Source organism: Thunnus thynnus, chromosome 7 (genome assembly GCF_963924715.1).
Source record: "Thunnus thynnus chromosome 7, fThuThy2.1, whole genome shotgun sequence".
Taxonomy (NCBI): Eukaryota; Metazoa; Chordata; class Actinopteri; order Scombriformes; family Scombridae; genus Thunnus; species Thunnus thynnus.
Genome location: NC_089523.1, coordinates 29,725,112 through 29,747,974, shown reverse-complemented (window position 1 = coordinate 29,747,974; position 22,863 = coordinate 29,725,112). Strand labels below are relative to the sequence as shown.

At 40.1% G+C, this 22,863-nt stretch overlaps 3 protein-coding genes across 3 annotated transcripts; all 3 read right to left on the bottom strand.

The window, feature by feature from the left end:
- Positions 1–2,163: 2,163 nt before the first annotated feature.
- On the bottom strand, positions 2,164–9,898 carry LOC137186466 (oocyte zinc finger protein XlCOF6-like). Its single transcript, XM_067595425.1, has 8 exons — positions 9,583–9,898; positions 7,777–7,875; positions 6,856–7,078; positions 6,594–6,664; positions 5,737–5,862; positions 5,179–5,452; positions 3,714–4,459; positions 2,164–3,412 (listed from the first exon to the last, which is right to left on the bottom strand). Exons 1-8 carry the CDS (start codon positions 9,742–9,744, stop codon positions 3,146–3,148), a joined length of 1,968 nt encoding a protein of 655 aa, XP_067451526.1. The 5' UTR covers positions 9,745–9,898; the 3' UTR covers positions 2,164–3,145.
- A 1,600-nt stretch (positions 9,899–11,498) lies between these two features.
- LOC137186465 (zinc finger protein 431-like) lies at positions 11,499–15,947 on the bottom strand. Its single transcript, XM_067595423.1, has 4 exons — positions 15,723–15,947; positions 13,918–14,257; positions 13,669–13,731; positions 11,499–13,386 (listed from the first exon to the last, which is right to left on the bottom strand). Exons 1-4 carry the CDS (start codon positions 15,849–15,851, stop codon positions 11,903–11,905), a joined length of 2,016 nt encoding a protein of 671 aa, XP_067451524.1. The 5' UTR covers positions 15,852–15,947; the 3' UTR covers positions 11,499–11,902.
- Positions 15,948–16,985: 1,038 nt separating this feature from the next.
- LOC137186464 (zinc finger protein 665-like) lies at positions 16,986–21,880 on the bottom strand. Its single transcript, XM_067595422.1, has 4 exons — positions 21,278–21,880; positions 20,148–20,491; positions 19,766–19,835; positions 16,986–19,626 (listed from the first exon to the last, which is right to left on the bottom strand). Exons 1-4 carry the CDS (start codon positions 21,669–21,671, stop codon positions 18,032–18,034), a joined length of 2,403 nt encoding a protein of 800 aa, XP_067451523.1. The 5' UTR covers positions 21,672–21,880; the 3' UTR covers positions 16,986–18,031.
- Between the last annotated feature and the right edge of the window lie 983 nt (positions 21,881–22,863).

Here is a 22,863-nt window from a genome sequence, read left to right as displayed (position 1 = left end):
ACGTCATTGTGCAGGGATTTAAAAGGAAACACACAACAAAAAGAAATGAAAGCGAAATACAGTGGTCTTCTTCACTAAATGTATCCAATTCCAATACTGTGCTGTAAAGGGCTGCGCAGGTTTTCTCTGCACACAAAGAGTAAAACACAACAAGTAAAAATACAGCTGATTCTCTCCCTTCTCCCTGGATGAGTGTTGATTAATTAAATCATTTTTTGTTTTCTTTAATTACAATAAAAACTGCAGGTTAGAATAAACTGCAGAGGAGAGATCAGAATGAACTCTTTGTTTCTTTCTTTGCTTGTTAGCTTGTGAACACCATCACAGTGTTGAAGGAAACTAAACTGAGGTCATCCGAACAGTAACACAGGCCGCCATCTATTGGTGAAGTAGTGAGAGTAATGAGAAAGTAAACTCACCTCAGTGACAGTGTAGTTTTAAAGAATATAAACCAGCTCTCATGTTTAGCTCATGTACCAGATCATTCTGGTGATGTAGAGCCCAGTTTTATACTCTGCAATATAAACATGATCACACTGCAATGTATTATATTATCAGATGAGCAGAACAAGGCCTTGTTTTTGTCATATAATTAAAGAAATTTATAGTTAATACGTCTCCACATTTCCACTTTTAAACTCAATCTTATTAATATTTACTATATTTACTATAATTACTTAAAGCGCCGTCCTCTTGTCACTGGTAAACTTTGATTTAAACACATTTACAATGGTTGATCAAAGAAACCGTAAAACCTGACGCTCATTTACTGCACAGATGATTGTACACACCTTTCACACTTTCAATAATCAAAAGTGTAAATCTTACAGCTATTTGAATAATACTTTAAATTCCATCCCATAAAGAGCAACTTTTGCGTTTCCTGCAGGCACATGAAGTGTATTTGTCTTTTTATTTAATTAATCCTTAACAAATTAGAAATAATGATTGTTCAAGGAATACCACATGTATAGCTCACACATCTCAGTATACTGTACGTTAGAATATCAATAGATGCATTTAGAAATTGTGTGATTGATTCAGAGAAAAATATCTGATCCTGCAAACCCACAAGCTAGATTTGTGAGTATTAAAAGGATAGATGCAGGTACAAATAGGTACAAATAATTTATGGATTTATGGAATATTGCAGGCAAATTTGATAAAAAAAAAATATGAAATAGGATCAAAGATGTTTTTCTATGAATTCAGAATTACTACAACATTTAAACCAGTACCGTGAATATTGTCATTATCTATTTGAATTTATTGTCATATCGATTATTACAATGTATCACTGGGTGACACACCTACTTACCTCATTTATGTATGTCATTAAAAAAAAAAGTGTTGTCATCACTACATAGGTTATATAACATGGGTAAGATGTACGAAATGTGATGACAATAAAAAAAGTATTAAAACTTTAATGCTGTTGTGAAAACTGGCGACACAACAAGAGAGAGAGGTTTATGAGTAGTGAGTAACTTAACAATAACAGTAAAAACCAGTCAAAAAACAGATATTTTAAGCTCTTTTTAAGCTTCTCTGAATGCATTCTGTAGGTCAATGGAATAAAAAAAATACTCACAAGATTTTCAGTGTCAATGTTTATCAATTAGACTCACAGTTACAAAGCTGAGATATAACAAATGTACACTCCACAAGCGAAGTTACAGATGAAACATACTTAGAAAATATCTGTTTCTGTATCTGTCATGTTCTCAATCAGCACATCAGTTCTTCTAATGCACACAAGGCAACTTTGTTTCCAAAAAAATCTCTGTCGGTGATCAGATGAAGACTGGAAAGCACTTCTATAGTTAAACCATTATAAATATCAGTTTTACAACTTCAACATGGTTGTTTAAGAATTACAACAAAAAAAAAGATAAATACAATAAAATCAGTCACTTGTACTTTTTAATGTCACAGATTTTACAGTTTAGATCCTTGTAAGAATTAAACAGCTGCCGGCATGATAATGATAAATTTCAGTTGTGGCTTGTGAGACTCTTCATACGTCTGACGTTTTGGCACAAGTCGCACTCTAGTAAAACTCTGAAAGCATTTAAAATCACTTGTAAAGTTTTAAATCTGTTTGCCACAATGGGGCTGAAAAATGAAGTTTTAGATCTTGTGTGCAATGAAACTTCTTTTCAAAAAAAAAAAAAGGTAAAAGGCTGTTAATGAGGTCTGTAAGTGGCACAAAAAATAAAAGATACAGATCAACTCTTAGTAAACAGTGTTCAGTCAGTTTCATTTTAAGGGAACATTTTTAAAAGCACATACAGCTGATCATTAAAGAGGAATATGTTTTTCTGTGGTGTTAACAAGTCTCACTTGTTGAGCTTTTATTAATAATACCAGAGGTTAAAACTGAAAATAACAACGGTGGATTTTATTTCAGTGCTTCAGTATAATAAGATGAGAAAAAGGTTCGGAAGCTGTAATGACAACTTTCATCCAGAGTGACGCATCTCTAACATCTGCCAACAAACGCTGCTTAAAAATGTATTCGGATTAAAGGACTAAAAGGCTCTTGAGTCACACTGTGATATTTTAGGAATGGGAATTTTCACTTTTTCCCCCACAAATAAATGCTGCATTTTGTCTTTCTGTGTGCATGATTTAGATTCAGGATGACATGTGCTCCTTCTAAATTCACATAATACCACTGACTGCTCTTCTGAGTTCTGACTGTTTTCTGCAGCAGTTCTTTCTGACATGATTTTAGGATTATTATGTGCAATCCTTACAGTTTTCTTGCTTTTAAATGTTGTTTTTCCTAATATCACATTTACTGTTTGTCTGAATAACAGTGTCTGGTAAACACCTAAATTTAAAACACAAAAAGGTACGCACTTGAACCTTCACAGTAACCGTCTCAACCTCGCTTTTTCACACAACTAAAAGGTTGTTTATTCATTTGCTCAGTCATCTGACATCATCCACATCCACACATCTATTCCCACCGCTTTCCTTGAAGATAGCTTAGCAATGAAACTTCATAATCACCTTTCACTGCGAGCTCATTCCTTTATTTTCCCCCCTGACTCATCCCTTCATTTATTCCTCTACAGCTACAGAAGAGCTCAGCTGGCCGCTCTGCCACCAGGGCAGACATCTCATCACAGTTTCAGCATCAGACATAAAAACACTTATGGTCCTTCAGGTTCCTCAGGTAGGAGAAACTCTTCCCGCACTTGTCACACATGAACTGTTTCTCCCCGGTGTGTATCTGCTGGTGGGCCTTCAAGCTGTTACCCTGGTTGAAGCTGCGTCCGCAGGTGTCGCAGCTGAAGGGTTTTTCTCCGGTGTGGATGCGTTGGTGTCTGTTCAGGTTGCCGGTGCTGCTGAAACATTTCCCGCATGTGTCGCAGCTGAACGGTTTCTCTCCTGTGTGCACCACCTTTAGAGCAGAGGGTTAAAGGAAAAGCTGTAACTTGAAATCACTGCATAAGGATTTACACCACATTGGATCTTTCTGAAGCATTTCACATGTTCAACCACGATACGCTGCTGCAGAAACGAGGTGCAGCTGTCCTCCAATGGTTCTCTAACTATTCTCATATTTGACATATTTGACATAAAAGTTGGTGAAGGGTCAGAAGGGTCGGTTTTAGATCTGTTCTGTGTTTTGTTCTCATTCCAATCACAGTAAAAAACAGGGATATCTCTTTACTAGAAACTTATAATCAATGCAAACCTACCTGATGTGATTTAAGGCTGCTGTGCTGTGTAAACATGCGACCGCAGATGTCGCAGGAGAAGGGCCTCTCCCCGCTGTGCGTCTTCAGGTGGATCTTCAGGTAACTGGACGACTTGAAGCTCTTCCCGCAGAGGCTGCAGCTGTGAGGCCTGTCCACTGTGTGGTGCTGCTGGTGCAAGCGCAGGTCGGTGATGGAGCTGAGCCGCCGTCCGCAGATCACGCACGTGCACGGGATAGTCGAGGCGTGTGTCTGGAGGTGTTTACGTAGAGAGTCGACGCAGGCCGCCGTGGTGCCGCACGCCACGCAGGCCAGCGAGTTCTCGCCTGGGTGAGAGGTCTTCTGGTGCATTTTCAAGGCACTCTTCTGGATGAAACACTTGCCGCAGGTCTCGCAGCTGAAGGGACGCTCGCCGGTGTGTATTCTCTGATGGCCTTTCAGAGTGTCGGCCTGGTTGAAGCTTTTGCCGCAAGTCTCGCACCTGAACGGCTTCTCCCCCGTGTGTATGCGCAGGTGGCGCTGCAGGTTACCTTGTATCGTGAAGCTTTTGTTGCAGTACTGACAGTTGTAGGCCCGCTCGCCCGTGTGGACCATTTGGTGCATTTTCAGGCCGTGGGCTCGATAGAAGCTCTTGCCGCATTGTTCACAGCGAAACGGCCGGACTTCAGCATGGAGACGCTGGTGGTTCCTCAGCAGCTGCTTCAAGGTGAAACCTTTCCCACAAACATCGCAGGTGTGCGGTCTCTCACCTGTATGTGAGAACAACAACTATCTAAGAGTGAAAGAATATGACACTCCACACATCAAAAGATAATATGGTTTAGAAAGCTCTCCTAATGAACATTTGTAATGAGTATCAATGGAAATGAACTTTTACTATTGCCCAGTTCAGCAGCTTTTCAGCCCCTTTTAGCTCAAAGTTTTGGTTTTAAGACACTTCACTTTACTTCTGAGCCTCATTGCTCTCACCAACCCCATTCCCAGCAGCAGCAAGCAGCTGTTTTAGCAATCAGTATCTGATAAACCTCATTGTACTCTACCTGCCCAGCACCAACAGCACAGATAAAGTTAGAGATTAACTGGTGAAGAAAGTGGAACATTTATTGGCTAAAAGGAGAAATATTCTTATCAGGCATTTGTGGCGACCAAACCAGAGCGAAAAGGAGAATGAATATCAGGACTTACAGGCATCAGTAGCCAGAAACACACCTTCAAATGAATACTATTGTGTTTAGTTGTGTAAATATGTTTCCTATGTACAGTACCAGTCAAAGGTTTGGACACACTTTCCCATTGAATGAGAAAGTGTGTCCAAACCTTAGACTGGCACTGTATGTTTCATTGGATGTTTCCTTTGCAAAACAACTTTACGAGCTGGCAGCGTCTTCTAGCCTCAGTGCTGTATTATACTGAATGTTCCCACCATTTTAAATGTTGTGAGAGATCTAACAGGAAGCTGAATGCTCACCTGTGTGAAGCAGCATGTGTGCGTTGAGGCTTCGCTGGAATGAAAAGCCTCTGTCACACTGAGAGCAGTGGAAGGGCTTCTCTGTGTTGGCGCCATGGACGGCCTGGTGGGCTTTGAGCTGGTGCAGCTTGGTGAAGGTTTTCCTGCAGTGTTTGCAGCTCAGAGTTTGCTGGTTCTGACTCTTCACTCGACCTCGGTGGGACTTGGGCTTTACAACGCGTTTGGGTCTGGCGGTGAATCCCGGGTCACCGTCATCTGGATCGTCTGGCTCCAACTGACAGATAAATGTACAGTATTTGTTGATTTCCTTTAACAGTTGAATGATGCTTATCTCAGAACACACTGGGGAAGAGGGCAGAAATCTCTGAATCCCTTCTCTCTCTGAAGTTGTTCTTAATTCTTGATGTTACTTATGAAAAGACAGGGCATGTACAGTATATATGTTAAATTCTTTACTTACCAAAAACAAACACAGGCAAATAAGCTGATAATTAAATGGATACAAACATTAGAAACAGACAAATAAAACAAAAGGAATGAAGGATGTGTGAAACCAACCTGGTAGTCTGGGTCGTCCTCATCATCCTGGCCTGGGTCGTCTCTGTTCTGACCAGAATCAGAAGAAGCCTGGTCAGCAAATGCCTCCAATCCTTCTTCCTTTATTATCACCGATTGGACAGTGTCCTGAGAGAAGAAGAGAATAAGGAGATGTCAAAAGATTAGAGGAATTACCTAGAATAGGGTATCATACTTTGTCGTATGTCACCCTCTCTTTCTTTGTCTCCCCACTTTTCCAGTCACTCTGTCCTTGCTACTACACTGTATGAGCAAAAGGACAGTCTTATTCTAATAATCTTAATGCTACAGCATACTATGACACTTGAGACAACACTGGGCTTCCAACTTAAGGGCTACAGTCTGAGGAAGGCTCTTTCCTGTTCCAACATGACAATATCCCATGCACAAAAGAAATGGTTTTCACAGTTTGCTGTGGAAGAACTTGACTGGCCTGCACAGAGCCCTGACCTCAGCCCCACCCAGCACCTTTGGGATGAACCGGAGTGACGTTGCCAGCTAACATCAGTGCTGGACCTCGCTAATGCTCACATGGCTGAACAGTAGCGAATCCCTGCAGCTAGTCAAACAATGTTCAGTAAAGTGGAGGCTGTTATAGCAGCAGATTAATATTCAACAGTCACACTTGGGTGTAATGGTCAAGTTTCTGCATACTTTTGGCCATATAGTTTACAAATGAAACAAAAATAAGACTTAAAGGCAACTTAAATATCAGTCTTTGACATTTTTATTTGGCCATATTTCTTTAGGAATCGATCCTATGTGGGAACTAGAGATCACCCAGTTCAGACTGAGGATGTCGGGATATCTACAGTGTGTAAGACAAGACAGAAATTTACCTCATAAGCTCTGCCTTTCCACAGGTGAATGATGGGCGATCTCTTCACTCCGGCGTCACCACTAGTCACGACTGTAAAAATCAAAAAACTTGTTTATTATTTTTGTGGCGATTTCTGCTTCATCAAACTATGTACAATAGAGACAGAGAACAAAGACAGTGGTGACAAAGTGCACTACTTTGTCTGTGTATTAAATATTAACGTTTGTCACATACATTGTCACACATGTCCTGTAATGCAGTGAGAGGATGAAACTCATCACCTCTACGACTCTTCCTCCCCGATCGCTGACCGGTCGGGAGAGTCTCTCCTTCTGCTCCGTTGGCCGGACCCCTCTTCCCCTCCTTCTGCCCGCCGCCGCCTCCCTCCGTCAGCTCCTCCACTTCCTTCTGGCCTCCGTTTCCCTCCAGCACCAGCTTGAGCTCCGTCTCCGCCACCTCCAGTCTCCTCCTCAGGTCCTCGATCTCTGCCACATCCTGCCTCACCTACAGAACACACAAACCGGCTTTTTAAATAACCTTTTAGGCCATCGTAGGAAATGTTGCGCTTTCACTAATTGCTACTATTTTTTCTATCAAAAGTTTCTTCTTCTAGCTGGATCATCTCTAACTGAAAATGTCGTACTATTAAAACATTAAACAATATTGCTTATAATCTGTAGCCCGAAGCTTTTACTGCAGCGATAAAAGAAACAGTATGAGAGAGTACCGAAAAAAACCAAGGACATCACAGTTTGTTCTTGATATCAGCCAAATTCAGACTCAACACTGATTGGCCAGTACTGTGGAACATCGATTCATTGATCAACAGAAAATTAATCAGCAACTATCATTTAAGTTATTTTTCAAGCAAAATGCCAAAAAGTTTACTGGTTCCAGCTTCTCAAATGTCAGAATTTAATGAACAGAAAACTGAATATCTTTCAGTTTGTTTGGACTGTTGATCAGATAAAAAAATATTTGAAGAACTTTAGAAAATTGTGATGGAAATTTTTCAGATGAACGAATGGCTGCAGATATGGTGTCATATCTAGAAAAGTGCAACCAAATGTGAAAAATGTAACATACGACTGTCATAAGATCGTTATAACCTGGCTCTGACTTTCCTGAGATGACGGCCACATGCTTCTATACACAAACAGCGTAACGTTGACAGTTACTATCACAGCAGAAAAGTGACGTACTTCTAACTGGAGCAGGGAGGAACATTCGTGGAAAAGCTGGCAGATCTTCTCCACAGCTTCTTGAGCCAGTGATGTCATGAAGACACTGAGCCGGATCACCTGATGGGAACAATACAGTTTATTTATAAATGTCATTGTAGAATCAAAGGTGAAACATTGATTGATCATTTCAGATAATCAGGCGGGGTAATAGACAGTCATTTTGTAATATGATCAACTCATTTTTGTATCAATACATTATATTTGTAAAAAGAGCAAGACCTTACTGATCCTATGATGACATTTAGACGGATATAATGGATTGATCAAATGGACAAGATAAAATAACACAATATTATGATCATCTTGTTACTTTTTTCTTACTATGGAACCATTTTTTATTGCCCCATAATACCAAGAGTTGCAAGTCTTTCTGTTTCATATGATTATAAATGGAATATTTATAATTAAAGAGTACGGTCTTGACCTGCTCTATGTGAAAAGTGCCTTGAGATGACTTCTGTTGTGATATGGCGCTATATAAATAAAAATTGATTGATTGATTGATTGAATATTTGACTATTTTACAGACATTACTTGGAGATTTCTAATAACTTGATGACATAACTGATAGAAGTTTCTCACTGACTTTAAATGTGACTAATGTGACTTTGATGCTGAGTAAGAGTCCTTTATTACAAGTATTTTTAATACTTTACAGCATCATGTGGATCACCCTTCAGATTGTTAGATCATTGTATTAAATGATTTTTGTTGTTACTGATACATGAACTCATAAACAGCATGTTAATGTAGCTGGAGCTAATTTGAACTTTATGTACTGTTGGATAGATTAATCTATAACAAAGCATCACATTTCATTGAGCTGAAACAATTAGTTGATTTTTGAATAGCTGATCAATAAATCGATCAAATTAGGCGACAACAGATTTGATCCAATATTAACCCCTTTTGTGCCTGGGCACCCTCTTAAATCGGCTGGTGATGAAGGGAGATCAGGCTTTTGCAGTCCGGGCCCCCAAAACTCACTTACCTGCTGAGATTAGATTTGCTAAATCTATCACTGCTTTTAAATCTCTTCTTAAAACATTATTTTTAAAAAAGAAAAAAAAGCTTTTATCTCTGTGTGAATTTTATTTTATTTTATCCATTTATACTTTATTATTACTGTTTTTTGTATTTTATTTTTTGTGAAGCAGATAATACTTAAATACTTTCACTTAAGTAGGATTTTTCATGCAGGACTTTCACCTGTAATGGAGTATTTTTATATTACAGTATTGGTACTTTTACTTAAGTAAAGAATCTGAGTACCACAACCAGGTATCTGAGTACACAGTTCATTATTATCATAGTTAAAATAGATAAAGACTGTGAGTAAATAGATGTAAATAGATGTAAATAGATGTAAATAGATAAAGGTCCCGGCAGGTAAAACCTGTAGCTGAAACGTTTCTAGACATACAGCAGATAGAAAAGCCTGGGCCTGCTGACCTCAAAATGGCGTCCAAAGATGGATTCTTCATGATTGTTGTGGTACCTTAATCACCCAGACATACATATTTAATTTTAATTTAACCTGAATATACACTCGGGTCAGCATACGACAGCCCTTTAGTCAGTAGACATTTCAGTTTAGCCGTTAGTAGTTAGCTAGCTCTTCTATTTCTATGATCAGCTGGTTGTCTTGACGCCAGACGAGGAGGGAGCAACAACAACACGGGAGAGAAGGATGCCGAGCCGGGGATAAAAACAGCACGGACACGGCACAGACACGCAGCAGTAACCGGTTATAGTTTGACTTACCTTCTCGTCCGATGACCCTTGTGTGTTTTCAGTCGTAACGCTACACGGTGCCGCTTCTGGACGTATTGAATCACAGCCGCCGATAACTTTCGTCATTTCTGTGACAGTCGCGTTGATCATTATCTCCAAAATGGAGCCTACTTGCGCCTCCAAATCTGACATTCTCACAAATTAATATGTAAGCTATAACTGCTGTTTCGGCTCTATGATTTTTTTTATAATGAAGCAAACAGCTTTTGTTGTTATGGTGAAGAAAACTTCATATCACAGCCCAGAGCCCCTCTTCTTCTCCTGTGTTTTTTACGGCAGTTGACATCTATCGTGTTGTGTTACTTCTTCTTTTGTTTAATTTTGGTTGGCAAACAGCTTCTAGGTGCATTACCGCCACCTTCTGGATTGGATTGTGGATTAGAGCGGTTACTACACTATTACATTAAATCCTCCTATGAAGTCCCGTGTTTTCTAAAAAAATAATCTGAAAATAGTCCCTCATCACCTGAACTCCTCTGCAACATTTCTCTAATATCTGGTGTCATGTGATTCCTTTGGCTTTCATTCTCCCTCAGTGTTTTAAATCCATCTTTCCAGTCCAGTCATCCTCAAAAAATTAAATAATAATAATTTCCTCCCTTCAGCATAGTCTCCACATTGTAGTTTACGTTTAACCTTGTCCTCTACCCGCCATATTTTCCATAGTTGTGTTATATTTCTTGTCTTTCATGTATAAATTAGGTATAATCATGTTAGAAGGATATGCTCAACTGTCTCAGCCTCATGGCCAGTGGTGGATGAAGTACTCAGATCCTTTACTTAAGTAAAAGTAGAAATAGTATTGTCCAAAAATACTCAATTACAAGTCCCGAATTGAAAATGTTACTTAAGTAAAAGTACAGAAGTGTTATCAGCAAAATGTAATTAAAGTATCAAAAGTAAAAGTAAATGTTATGCAGTTATATTATTATAGTATATTATATTGTTTATTTCTATCACTAACAAATACATGTGAGAGCATTTTAATGTTGTAGTTTATCAACGTGAAGCCAATTTTAGATACTTTGGGTAGATAAATAGTAGTAGTAGTATATCATATTATCTTATATATAAGTGTACACTTTATATAGCACCTTTTACACAAAGTGCATAACAGATTTTTTAAAAGAAAATAAAAGAGTGACAATTTAAAACAACAGAATATTAAAATATATTATTTTATGTCAAATATTCATCTGAGAAATTACAAAAGCTGTAGTGGAGTAGAAAGTACAATATTTCCCTCTGAAACGTGGTGCAGTGGATGTATAAAGCGGCATCATCACTTGCTCTTTCTGTTTTCTTCCCCTGTCTTAACACACCTGCTCTGTCTAGGATTGAGTGTAAATGTCTCCATTTTACTGAAGTATCTCAATCCTGTTGCCACTGCTGATTTACTTCTCCACACTCTGCCTTTTCCCTCTGATTCTGACCATTTAATATTGATTTCAATCATTCCTTTGCTTCTTTTGCCAGTTTGTCTGCTCTCTCATATCACGAGATACCTGAATGTGCTGGGACCCACATGAATTGTGACATTTTTCCCTTGATTAACTATTCTTGAGTTGGTAAACAAGATTTCATACAGCAGATCCTGGTGATTTCTGGCTGTCTTCATGCTTGCAAGAGCCGACACAGAATCACTACATATTAGTATTTTGTTGCAACTAACCTGTTCAACCCATTATAATGCCATCAGCATTTCAACAGTATACACACTCAGACAATCAGATACTCTCTCATGATCCCATCTTCTTCCCAGTTCATGAAATATGTTCTTTAACATAAAAGCACACAGTCCTATTAAGAGTCAGTGTACCACCTCACTCTGAAACCAGGTCCTCCTCAAAGACTGCTGTCATACAAACTGAAACTATGAAGAATCATAACATTTGAAACCACTTTTATTTAAATGCTGATTTAAGGTTTATCTGTTGGTTGCAGGACATTTCAAAGTTGCAATTACACATGTCAAGCTTTGCGACTCCCACTCATAATGACCATGATCATATTTTCTTCAGGCAGCATTTATCAAAACTCACATCCGATGATCATGTGATTAACATAACTGTCAACATAATTCTTCTGTTACATGATGTGTAGTACTAGAGGTGCTTGGTGGTTTCCTTCTTGTTCTATATCACTTCCTGTTTTGGTTTTAGCCTAAAATAACCAATTAATATCAAGACTGGGTGTTTTGTCCTGATAGAAAACAATAATTTAAAGATCTACCCTTGCAGAATGAATAAATAGAATTCACTGCTGCATTTATATTATCATCACCAGGTGCTCAGGTTCCAGGCGTACTGACTGTGTTTCCTAACGTTTTCTGATATTTCTCAGCACAGTTGTGTTTCTTGAGCAGCCTTGAGTCTGAAAATCCGAGTCCACAGCTGCTGCAGGAATACGGCCGTTCTCCCGTGTGGACCTGCATGTGAAACTTGACGTGTCCGAGCTGCCTGAACCTCACTCCACAGACCTCACACTCGTACGGCTTCTCCCCGGTGTGGATCCGTAAGTGTCTGAGGTAGTTAGTGTAGATCCTGAAGGCCTTGCCGCACTGCTCGCAATTATGCGGTTTGTCTCCGGAGTGCTGCAGTTTGTGGGACTTGAGCGCCTGAAGGATGATGAACCTCTTCCCGCACACCTCACAACCGAACGGCCTTTCTCCAGAGTGGATCCGCTGATGGTAGTCGTAGGTGGCCTTGTAGAAAAAAGACTTCCCGCATGTGTCGCAGTTGTACTGCAACTGACCCGTGTGAATCAGCTCGTGTCTCTTCAGTGAACCCGCGGTGTCGAAGCCCTTGCGGCAGGTCTTGCAGGTGAACGGCGTCACGTCTACCGTCGTTCTGTCCCGTCGATAGATGACTCTGCGGTTACCTCGCTCTCGAGTTCGTCTTCTGATGACCTGCCCGTGTCTTTCATCGTGGGTTACTTTCAGGTGTTTCTGCAGCTGGCAGTTGTAAAGAAAAGTTTTTCCGCACAGGTCACACATGAAGGACTTTGAAGCGCCATGGAGAAGCATGTGGGCTTTCAGCTTGTTGTCCTGGATGAAACTCTTCCCACAGACTTTACATTTGAACGGTCTCTCGCCCGTGTGAATACGAATGTGTCTCTTCAGGTTGTGTTGAAGAGTGAAGCCCGCTCCGCACGTCTCGCACGTAAAGATTTTCCCTCTGTGGACAGCCTGGTGCGTCCTTAGCGATCTCCTTTTTATAAAAGCTTTGCCACACACTGTGCACTTATAAGGATGCTCGCCTGTATGAATGCTTTTATGGCACTGCAGCGTGAACGCGTACCTGAAACTCTCGCCGCATTCTGTGCATTTGTGCGGCTTTTCAACACTGTGTACTACCTGATGAGCCTGTAGGTTGTGTTTAGTTTTGAATCCCTTCCCGCAGGTGGAGCAGATGAAAGGCCTCGTGTCTGTGTGTACGAGCTGATGAGCCTTGAGGTGCATTTTTGTTTTGAATGTCTTCTCACAGAGCGAGCACTTGAAGGTCGTGTATTTCCTCTCTTCGTGGCGCAGCAGGTGGTGCTCAAAAGTTTCTGTATTCCTGAATTTTCTCGGGCACTGGTCGCAGGTGAAAGGCCGCTGTTCTTTGTGAGTGTTCATGTGCTTTATCAGATGAAACTGACGGTTAAAGCTCTTGTTACAGACGTCGCATGCAAAGATCTTCCCTTTCTTCTGGACTTCAGCTTCCTGTTTGTTTTGGCTGTCAGTGTTTTCGGGCTCTTTTGTGGTGTTAGTCGTCATACGATCCTCTGCAGTGTCTGGATAAACATGGAAAAGATAGAAGTTACCACACGTGTTCAGAGTAACAGGACTGCTAAGGCAAAAACTGGAACCATGAAATTTATTTTCATAACTTGAATTAATTGAATGAAGGTTGTGGAATAATAAAACCCTCATTGATTACACATCAAAACTAAGAAATCACAGTTATGTTATAAGTCCCACACATCACTGCAGTCACATTATATTCAAAAATGCTGTTTACTTGAGTATTTTTAGCCTTTGTTTAACATGGATTACTTCCACCTTTAAAATCTTACCTTGTATACTGGCTGGTGATGACTCGGCTTCAGAGTTCACTTCCTTTGTCGCCTCTCTGCCACCTGAACAAGAAATTAATAAAGAAAACAAACAATGACATATTACTGATGGTAGAAGTCCCCTACACATGCCTCGTCTACTTCCAGTTCAGCTTGTAATTCCCCACTTTTCCCAAAAGGAGTTGCTCATGTCAGCTTTTTTAACAGGATTGATATTCAAGGTGTAATTTCCCTTTAGTCGAAACTCACCAGCATTGTGTCCACTCTTCAGTCCAGCAGCAGACGATGATTCTGTGACTCCTTCTGTTATTTTATCTGGTTTTCTTTTGAACTTCCCGAACGGCTTCAAGGTGAAGATCAACCCGGTCTCCTCAAACAGAACCGGGCAACCGTTCAGGACGTTTTCTCTCCACATTCTGGCATTTTCAAAATTCGCAGTCATAGTTGTCAGCTCGCTCTCCAGCTGTCCCACTTTGGCCTTCAGGGTCTTGTTTTCGCTGTGCAGTAGTGACGACAGTTGGGTGAAAATAGTGTCGATCTTCCTCGTTGCCTCCTGAGCCAACATTTCCACAACGCTGTCGAAATCTGGCTGTGAGGATTAAAATAAGGCCATCAACATAATTTATTATAAAACATCCATTAGATTAAAAGTATCTGATGTTAGTATAAAGATTATTTATAGTGGACACACATGTCTGATGTTAGTAAAAAATGCTCGTCATGTCATGAGGGATTCAGGTTGGGAGGTTGGGAACCACTGGACTAAAATACCTAATTGTATTATTTAAGTATGAATTTAATGGCAGGAATTTCAATTGTAACAGAATCAAATTGTTGTATTGGTATTAAAAGATCCCCTTCAAATGTGCTTTCAATGTAAGTGATGGAGGCCAAAATCCACAGTGTGTCCACACAGTCATTTAAAAGTTGATGTGAAGCTTATATGAGGCTTCAGCAGTCTGAGTTAGTCATATCAAGTGGATATCTGACACATTTACAGTCTTTTTAGCATCAAATTCCCTCTTTGTGTTTCCTCATACAGTGTTTCCCTGTTGAGCTGCGGTGGAAGTATATTAACAAAAAGAGGAACATTGGCACTAAAAAGACTGTAACGTTGAAAGATATCTACTTGATTTGACTCATTTGGACGCTGAAGCTTCATATTAGCTTCAGATAAACTTGTAAAAAATACATTTTTGCACAGAAGGAGGACTGTGGGTTTTGTTCCCCATCAACAGTGAGGTAGGTATAAGAAACAAATACAATTAAAGGGTAAAATATATACAATAACTGAATTAACAAACTCAAATATGACAATGTATACAAAATAGAATAAACATAGAGACTAGAAATATAACCGTAACTATGACTATAATATACTATTTGCTGAGTATAGACTGTTCAGTGATGTTAATATGACAGTAAGTGTATTATGAAGGGATCTTCTAATGGTCAGTATGAACAGCAGGAATGATTATGGCAAGAAAAACCTATTTCAAAGTTAATTTGAGCTCCTGACTGTTGTTTAAAGACAGATTTGAAAATTGTGAACCTGCCCTTTAAACTTTTAAAATGAAATATATTTGCATATTCATATATTCTGTAATTTTTATTGATGGAGAAAGAGACGATGCCATTTTAAGGATTTTAACATTGTAATTATACTTTTTTTAAAACGGAAAATCCATATCAGAGACACATTATTGTTCCAAGCAGAGTATTTTCATTTTGTCTTGATACATGTCTGGAGAGGATCCTTAAAGTCCTAATTTACTTCTTCCACCACTGTTAATATAAGATATGTGGAAAAGTTATCTTTAAACACTCCTGGATCAGTTGACGTGATCAGTTGACATTCCGCCATCTTTATTTACTGTCCTTCTACTTGTCTTCATTCCGTCCGTTCAATCTCCGCTAACTGTAGCATTTCTGTCCCTCTTTGTAAACAGTCTCTCTGGTGTTCACATCATCGATTTATTAGGTCCACAAGCAGTTATCGATATATATGTGTACTTGTATTCATAATACATTTATAATATTAACCGTTGACTCACCTTACGTCTCACATTTAGCTCCTTCGTGGCATTTTCTTCTTTTGAATTTCCGAAAACATCAACAGTAGTCTTAATAACAGTTTCCATAATGGACTTAGTTTCTGAATAAAACACTAAGTTTTCTGACATTTTTACCTTTAAAGTTAACAGCGGACTCTTGACAACACTAGTGATCAAAATACTGGAGATTCAGCAGCCTTTTTTTTCTCACCCGCATTCAGCAAAGACCCGCCCTCCTCTGCCTCTGATTGGATAGTACTCGCTGCCTTCGTTCATTTGATTGGTTAGAGCTAGGTATGAGGTTTTTTTTTAAAAAAAAATCTTTACTAACAACACATTTATATTACAATACAAATGACTGCGCAGGGAGAATTACAGATAAAATAAATTAATCACAAAAACGCAAACTGACATAAGATTGTACAGTTTTTACTTAGGAACTTTTTTATGTTATTTTTTCTTAATTTCTGTATTAAGCATGAGGAGTGAGATGGTTGGGTCAGGGTCAGAGCCTCCAATTCATCAGTCATTTAACATATACTGTTAAATACTTGGGTATAAATATATATCTAAAGATTTCACTGACAGTGAAAATATGAATGTGTGTAATTGATCAATGCCAAACTAGACTTAACTCATGGTTATTGAGAGACATTAGCTTATTGGGTTGAATCTTTTTGACTAAAATGGAAAGCATTTCAAGGTCTATCTATCCAGCATACTCAGTGGCTAATGGCAAACAGTGCTATTAAAAAAGTCAACCAGGTTAATTCTGATTATATCTGGAAAAGGAACATTCACTATGTCAAGAGAGCAGAGATGACCAAAGATTGTAAATATGGAGGCCTACAAGCTATCGATTTTGTTTCTATAAATGGAACCTTAAAAATTAATTGGTTATACACAAATCAAAGTATATGAAAGTGAAACCAACATTTAGTGTATTTCATAACGAGTTTCTTTCATATATAAAAGCCCTTAAAGTCATGGTAAACAAAAATGCAATGAAACTTCTTATAATAGAATATGATTTATAAAAAAGCCCTCACCCTTTTGTTTTATTTATTATTTCAATCGTAAGTTGGTTTATATTTGTCCTTTTTTTTTGTCTTTTTTATGCACCTGACCCTATTGGTCTAATGTGAAAATCTTATAGCCATGTTGTTTGTACATGAGAAAAATGTTTAATGGAAATAGCATAAAAGTAATTTTTTTTTTTTTTAAAGAAAACTCTTTAAAAGTTGCTTTGATTGCATATTTTCTTTAATCGCAATAACAAACAAAACTAGTTTATGCATCAAACTGTACAGAGGAAAAAAATCAATTTACAATTTCTATTATTACTTTGAAAAAAATCACATCTTAAACAGCATTACATAGATTTACTATGAACCAAAACAACATAAATTAATTCAAAATAGTTTAGGAAGTCTTTCCAGATAACGACAAAAAAAATTTAAAAATTATTCTCTGTTAATATCAACTCAACCAGTAAAAAGAGAAAAAAGGTCATTCAGTATATGAAAATAACTCCTAAATCCTGTAACTCTGCTTGAAAACAGGAAGCTGGCCTTTCTGCTGCATGTATCATGAGAACATTTACCGAGGTATCTCACTTCTTTACTTCTATGTGTGTTTCACATGTGGAACTTTGGGGTTTTTAAATGGCCACAATGTTTTATAAAAGGTAAATGGTCATATTTGGGTTTTTTTAATTATACATACTATAAACTATTATGCTGTACTATACTATAAATGCCATGAAGAATACTAACCCCTACTGTAAATCCTCTGAATGATAGTATAGCTGCAACTAGTTTTAGTATTAATTATTTTTCCTTATTCCCTTAACTTTAACATAACAAGAGTAATGTTATCAGAGGCCTGAAGTGCTGCGTTCAATCTGTTTAACTGGCCGACAGCCAAAACAAAAATGATCAGTTAATATATGTATATCAAGACAAACAAGAATCCCTTTGACATTGTGACGCTAACACAAGCTAATGTTTTGTATTTTTACTTAAAAATTGTAAAAATGAAACATATTCTCAATATCAGAACAGATGAATTTCCTTTCAATTAACCAGATTGAGTAAATTGTTCCAGCTCTCAACAACAGAATATAAAAATGAAACTAATGGAGTTCAGAAGTGGCACTCTTGATCAGATAACCAATATTTTGAGCTTAAAGGCACCGGGGCCACACACACAAGTCATTTTATGTCCCTTGATACATCACACCGCCGCTTCATTTAGGACTTGGATCAGCTGAGCGTGCCTGTGAACGACACACGACAACGTCACGTGACCTATGACCCATCACAGCTGTGCTTCTTGACCTGCCTCGAATCAGAGAAGCCGCGGCCGCACTGCTGGCAGGAGTAGAGCTTCTGACCAGTGTGGACCTGCATGTGGGACTTGAGCTGATTCGACTGGTGGAACTTCCTGTGACAGAACACGCATTCGAACGGCTTCTCACCCGTGTGGATCCGCAAGTGTCTGTAGAAGTTCCCGTCGGTCCTGAAGGCCTTGCCGCACTGGTCGCATTTGTACGGTTTTTCACCCGTGTGTATCCGCTCGTGCTGCTTCAGACTGCCGGCGTGGAAAAACCCCTTCCCGCACACATCGCAAACGAAGGGCTTCTCCCCCGAGTGGCTCCTCTGATGATAGCTGAACGAGTATTTGTTATGGAAAGCCTTCCCGCATATCCCGCAGTTGAACTCCTTGTGCTCGCTGTGGCCTTTTTCGTGGAGTTTGAGGGAGCACGCGGCGCTGAAACTCCTCAGACATATTTTACAGCTGTAAGGTTTAACCGCCGACTTGTTTCTCCGCCTGTTCTGGAAAAACCTCAGCGTGCCGTCCGTTTCCTCGTTCCTGTCGGCGTGCACGTACTTCTGATGTATCAGCAACCTGCAGTTGAAGAGGAAGGTCTTCCCGCACAGATCGCACATAAATGGCTTTCTGGCACCGTGGATGAGCATGTGAGACTTCAGCTTGTTGTTGTCCGAGAAGCTTTTGCCGCATTCCTGACACGTGAACGGCTTCTCTCCCGTGTGAATGCGAATGTGCCTCTTGAGGTTGTTGTTCAGGCTGAACTGCGCTCCGCATATGTGACAGGTGAACGGTTTCTCCCCCGTGTGGACTACGCTGTGTCTTTTCAGCGCCGTGCCGGTCCTGTACGACTTGTTGCACACGGTGCATATGAACGGAGTGACGCCCGTGTGTTTCCTCTTGTGCACCGTCAGGGAGTGGGCGTATTTGAAAGTCTCGTCGCACACTGAGCATTTGTACTTTTTGGCGTTGGTGTGAACCATTTGATGGAAGCGAAGGGTGTCTTTACTCTTGAACTCCTTCCCGCACGTCGCGCAGCTGAACGGCCTTTCTTCCGAGTGTACGACCATGTGACATCTCAGCTGGACGGTGGTCTTGCAGGTCTTGTCACAGAGCTGGCACTTCAGCATCCGCTTCCACTTCTCGTGTCGTAAGAGGTGGTTTTCCAGAGACTGCTCCGCTCTGAACGTTTTCCCGCACTGGTCGCAGGCGAACGGCTTCGGTTGTTTCAACCTCTGGTGACGTTTGAGGTGATTCTGCAGCGACTGCTCCTTCCGGTACGATCTTTTACAGCGAGGACAGGGGAAGGGTAAGGGGGCTTTGAGCGCCTCGTGACGCAGAAGGTGATTTTCCAGGGACTTCTTTTCCAGGAAACTTCTGTCACACTGGTTGCAAGGAAAAGGCTTCTTGTGGACCTTCATGTGTTTCTTCAGTTCACCTTTCCAGTGAAAACCGACGTTACAGTGCTCACAGAAGAACCGCTTCACTGTCCGTGACTCTTTTTTTCTCAGCCGTCTTCCCTGAACTTCACCTGATTCCAGTTCTTTCTCCTCAGTGCTTTTATCAGTGGCAGCTGAAAACAGAGTGAGAGGAAGTTACCAAATTTAGTCTATTAAATATTTGAAGATTCAATATCAATAGTTCCTTTTTTTAAAGAAGGAAGTATCTCCTACATATTCAAGTTCCTTGACTAGTCTCAAATCTAATCGTACCTTTTTCAGCTTTAGCGTTTGCTCTCCTCGTCCTCCTCGTTCTCCCTGTAGGTGCCTCTTCCACAGATTTCTGTAATGCAGAAAGAAATACAGCATGTATTTAATTTAAGTTTAAGTGAAAACAATTGGATGCATGCAATGACAGGCATATATTTACATCATATCATAAGCACTAAACTCCCATCTGAAAAGATTTTTTGGCTCAATCTGTTGCTTAAAGCCAGCAGCCTGAATCAATATGGAGGGAAATAAACACCAGTGAGATTCTGTTCTGCAGCTGACAAGTATACTGACACTCATCAGTATCAGCTGGAAGTCTTTCTTTCAAAATAAGAACTAAGTGCACTTCAGGTACGACACTGTTGCGACTACTGAACCCGACCTTTTCCTGCGCTGTGTCGCCACCGGTGCTGGAGTCTGGACTGGGGACGTCTTGAGGCGCAGACCCCGGCGAGGCTGCGGTTTTGAGGATGAGTTGCGTTGTTCCCGTCGTTTCAGAGACAGCTGCCGATGACGTCGGGGGCTGCGTGACGACTTGTCGGGCTCCCACCAGCAGCACCGTGGGAGCCGAGCTGACTCTGCCGACAAACACCATCGGCGCTACGGCGGGTTTAGGGACGGTCACGGCCTCGCCGCTTCCCGCTGAAACCGACAGAGAGTCTGAGGTGGAGTCCTTCACAGCAGCAGGTGTTGTTTGATTGGTGGAGGTCGACGACACTGCGGCTCCTGTGTTGTTTCAAAGACACAGAGAGACATGATGTCACATCAGCCTCATTTCATGCATTAATGTTCAGAGCGGCGTCATGTGTTTGTCACCAGAGAGAGAATGAATCCATGTTGAAATCAAGTGGCAAAGACAGAAATTCACTGAAACTTTCTGTATCTAAATAAATCAGGTATGTGTTGTACAGTGTGGATGGAAGATTCACTGGTTCCAGTTTAGCAGTTGTGAGGATTTGTAGCTGATTAATCGGTTAGTCGATCGACAGAAAATTAATTTCCAATTAGTTTGATCATCGATTAATCTTTTTGCATCATTTCTAAAAAAAAAAAAAAAGTCCAAATTCTCTGATTCAAAATCGACACTTTACAGATCAAACGACTAATCGATTGATCAAAATGACAACCGATAATAATCATTATTACTCGCAGTCCTAATCTGTTATTTATCATTGTAAATTAAATATCTTTGGGTTTGGGGCTGTTGAACAGACAAAGCAAAGAGATCTTTCACCTTGTGTTCTGGCCTGGGAAATTGTAACAGGTATCATCACTATTTTCATCACTAACACATTAATCAATAATGAAATGACTTGTGTAATGCGACCTAAACCAGCATCACTGAAAACATCTTCACCTGCACACATACTGTAGTTTAAAACTAAACTTCATTACTTTGTTGAGCCCAAAATACTAAAAAAAAATCCTCCCAGCTCACTGTTGATGTTTTCAATCTGACTCTTAGGTGATCAGAGTGATCGATCGGCTGATTGACGACCGCCCCTCTCTCACCTGACAGTGACGGACCTCCTTGTGACTTGTTGCTGCCATCACTGATGCTCCTCAGCTCCTGCTCCAGCTGCTCCATCTCTTTGCCCAGCTGACCCACTCTGGCCTCCAGCTCCTGCTGCAGCTGCCCGGCTTTCCTCTGCAGCACGTCCTCCAGCTGCTCCACTTTGGCCTTCAGAGCCTCGTTCTCCTCCAGCAGCTCCGAGGAGAACTCCGTGAACACTCTGTGGATCTGAACCACCAGACTCTTCTCTATCTCCTGGATTTCGCCGAGCTTCTCCTCTCTCCACTCCGTATTTGGCGCCTCTGTCGCCCAAACATCCCTGAAAACAGACACGGCCGCCTGGATGGCGACTTCCACCACCGACGCCACTTCGCTGCCGAACCTCGCCTCCATTTTATTTCGCCAGTCGGATTAAAAACTCACGTGTGCGTCGATACGTGGCGCATTTTTATTTTATTTTAAACAGCGAGTTGCATTTAAAGTCGGTCTTTAAATGCAGCTTAGTCCTTCATCTGTCAAAATATCAGTTGCTTCTCTTATGGCGGCCTGTGCGCCTCTGTAAATAGTCCGTGTTGCACTTCCGGTTCTTCTTCTGCGTTGAGGTTTATTGGCGGTTGGCAAACAACGAATTAGTGCATTACCGCCACTAGCTGGTGTGAAGTCTGGATCAAAATGAGTAGTATTTACAATATTCATTAAAAAAAACTCCTACTACTACTGTCTTCTCAAACAAATTAAAAGAAACAAATACAATTAAAGGTATATGAGGTTGAAATGTTATTATATAAAATGTTGAGGTTGAAATGTAATAGTGTACATTAGAATTTGAAGAGTGTTATTTTTATTTGTTAAGGCATACTAATGTCACATTTTTTCTTTCTTTTTTTTAGTACTAAAATACACCTTTTTTTTCATGGAGTTGTAGTGTGTTTCAAGTAAATTGTCCCCTCCAGACATGTTTTTAGACATATAGAAAATACTCAGCTTGGCTAAAATACTTGTCTGATATGTTTTTACACCAAAAAAGTTAAATTCTTGAAAATACATCTCAGAGTCTATCGACATGCAAATATTTTTCATTTCAAAAGTTTAACTGCTGGACACAAGATGTCTCGTATGTCACTGAAAAACTTTCCTCCTTCAACGTGAAAACCGCCTTCTGGCAACAAACTCTGCACATTCATCATCCTGCACAGTGAAGCTCAATCATTGAACTGTAGGAACAAGAAGCAAAACACTTTTTTAGACTGGTGTTGGACTTTAATACACAACCTGCATCCTAGTTCTCACTCCCAGTCTTTCACTGCTCATCATTGTCATGAGATGAAGACAGACTGACAGTTTATTACAAACACAGAAGAGATGAACCAGAGCCAACAGTCAAACCCAGTAAATGAGGTTTAACACTGATCCACTGTATCATCTGTTCTTGTATAATTTAAAACTTGCACAGGTCTGAATGCTCCTCAATAACTTTTGAAAAGTGTTAATAAGAATTCATCCTGTTTAATGCCTCATCATTTCTTTTATTCCTCACTTTTAAAGAAGCACACTGACATTGTAGCAGCATTAACTTTGTGATGAA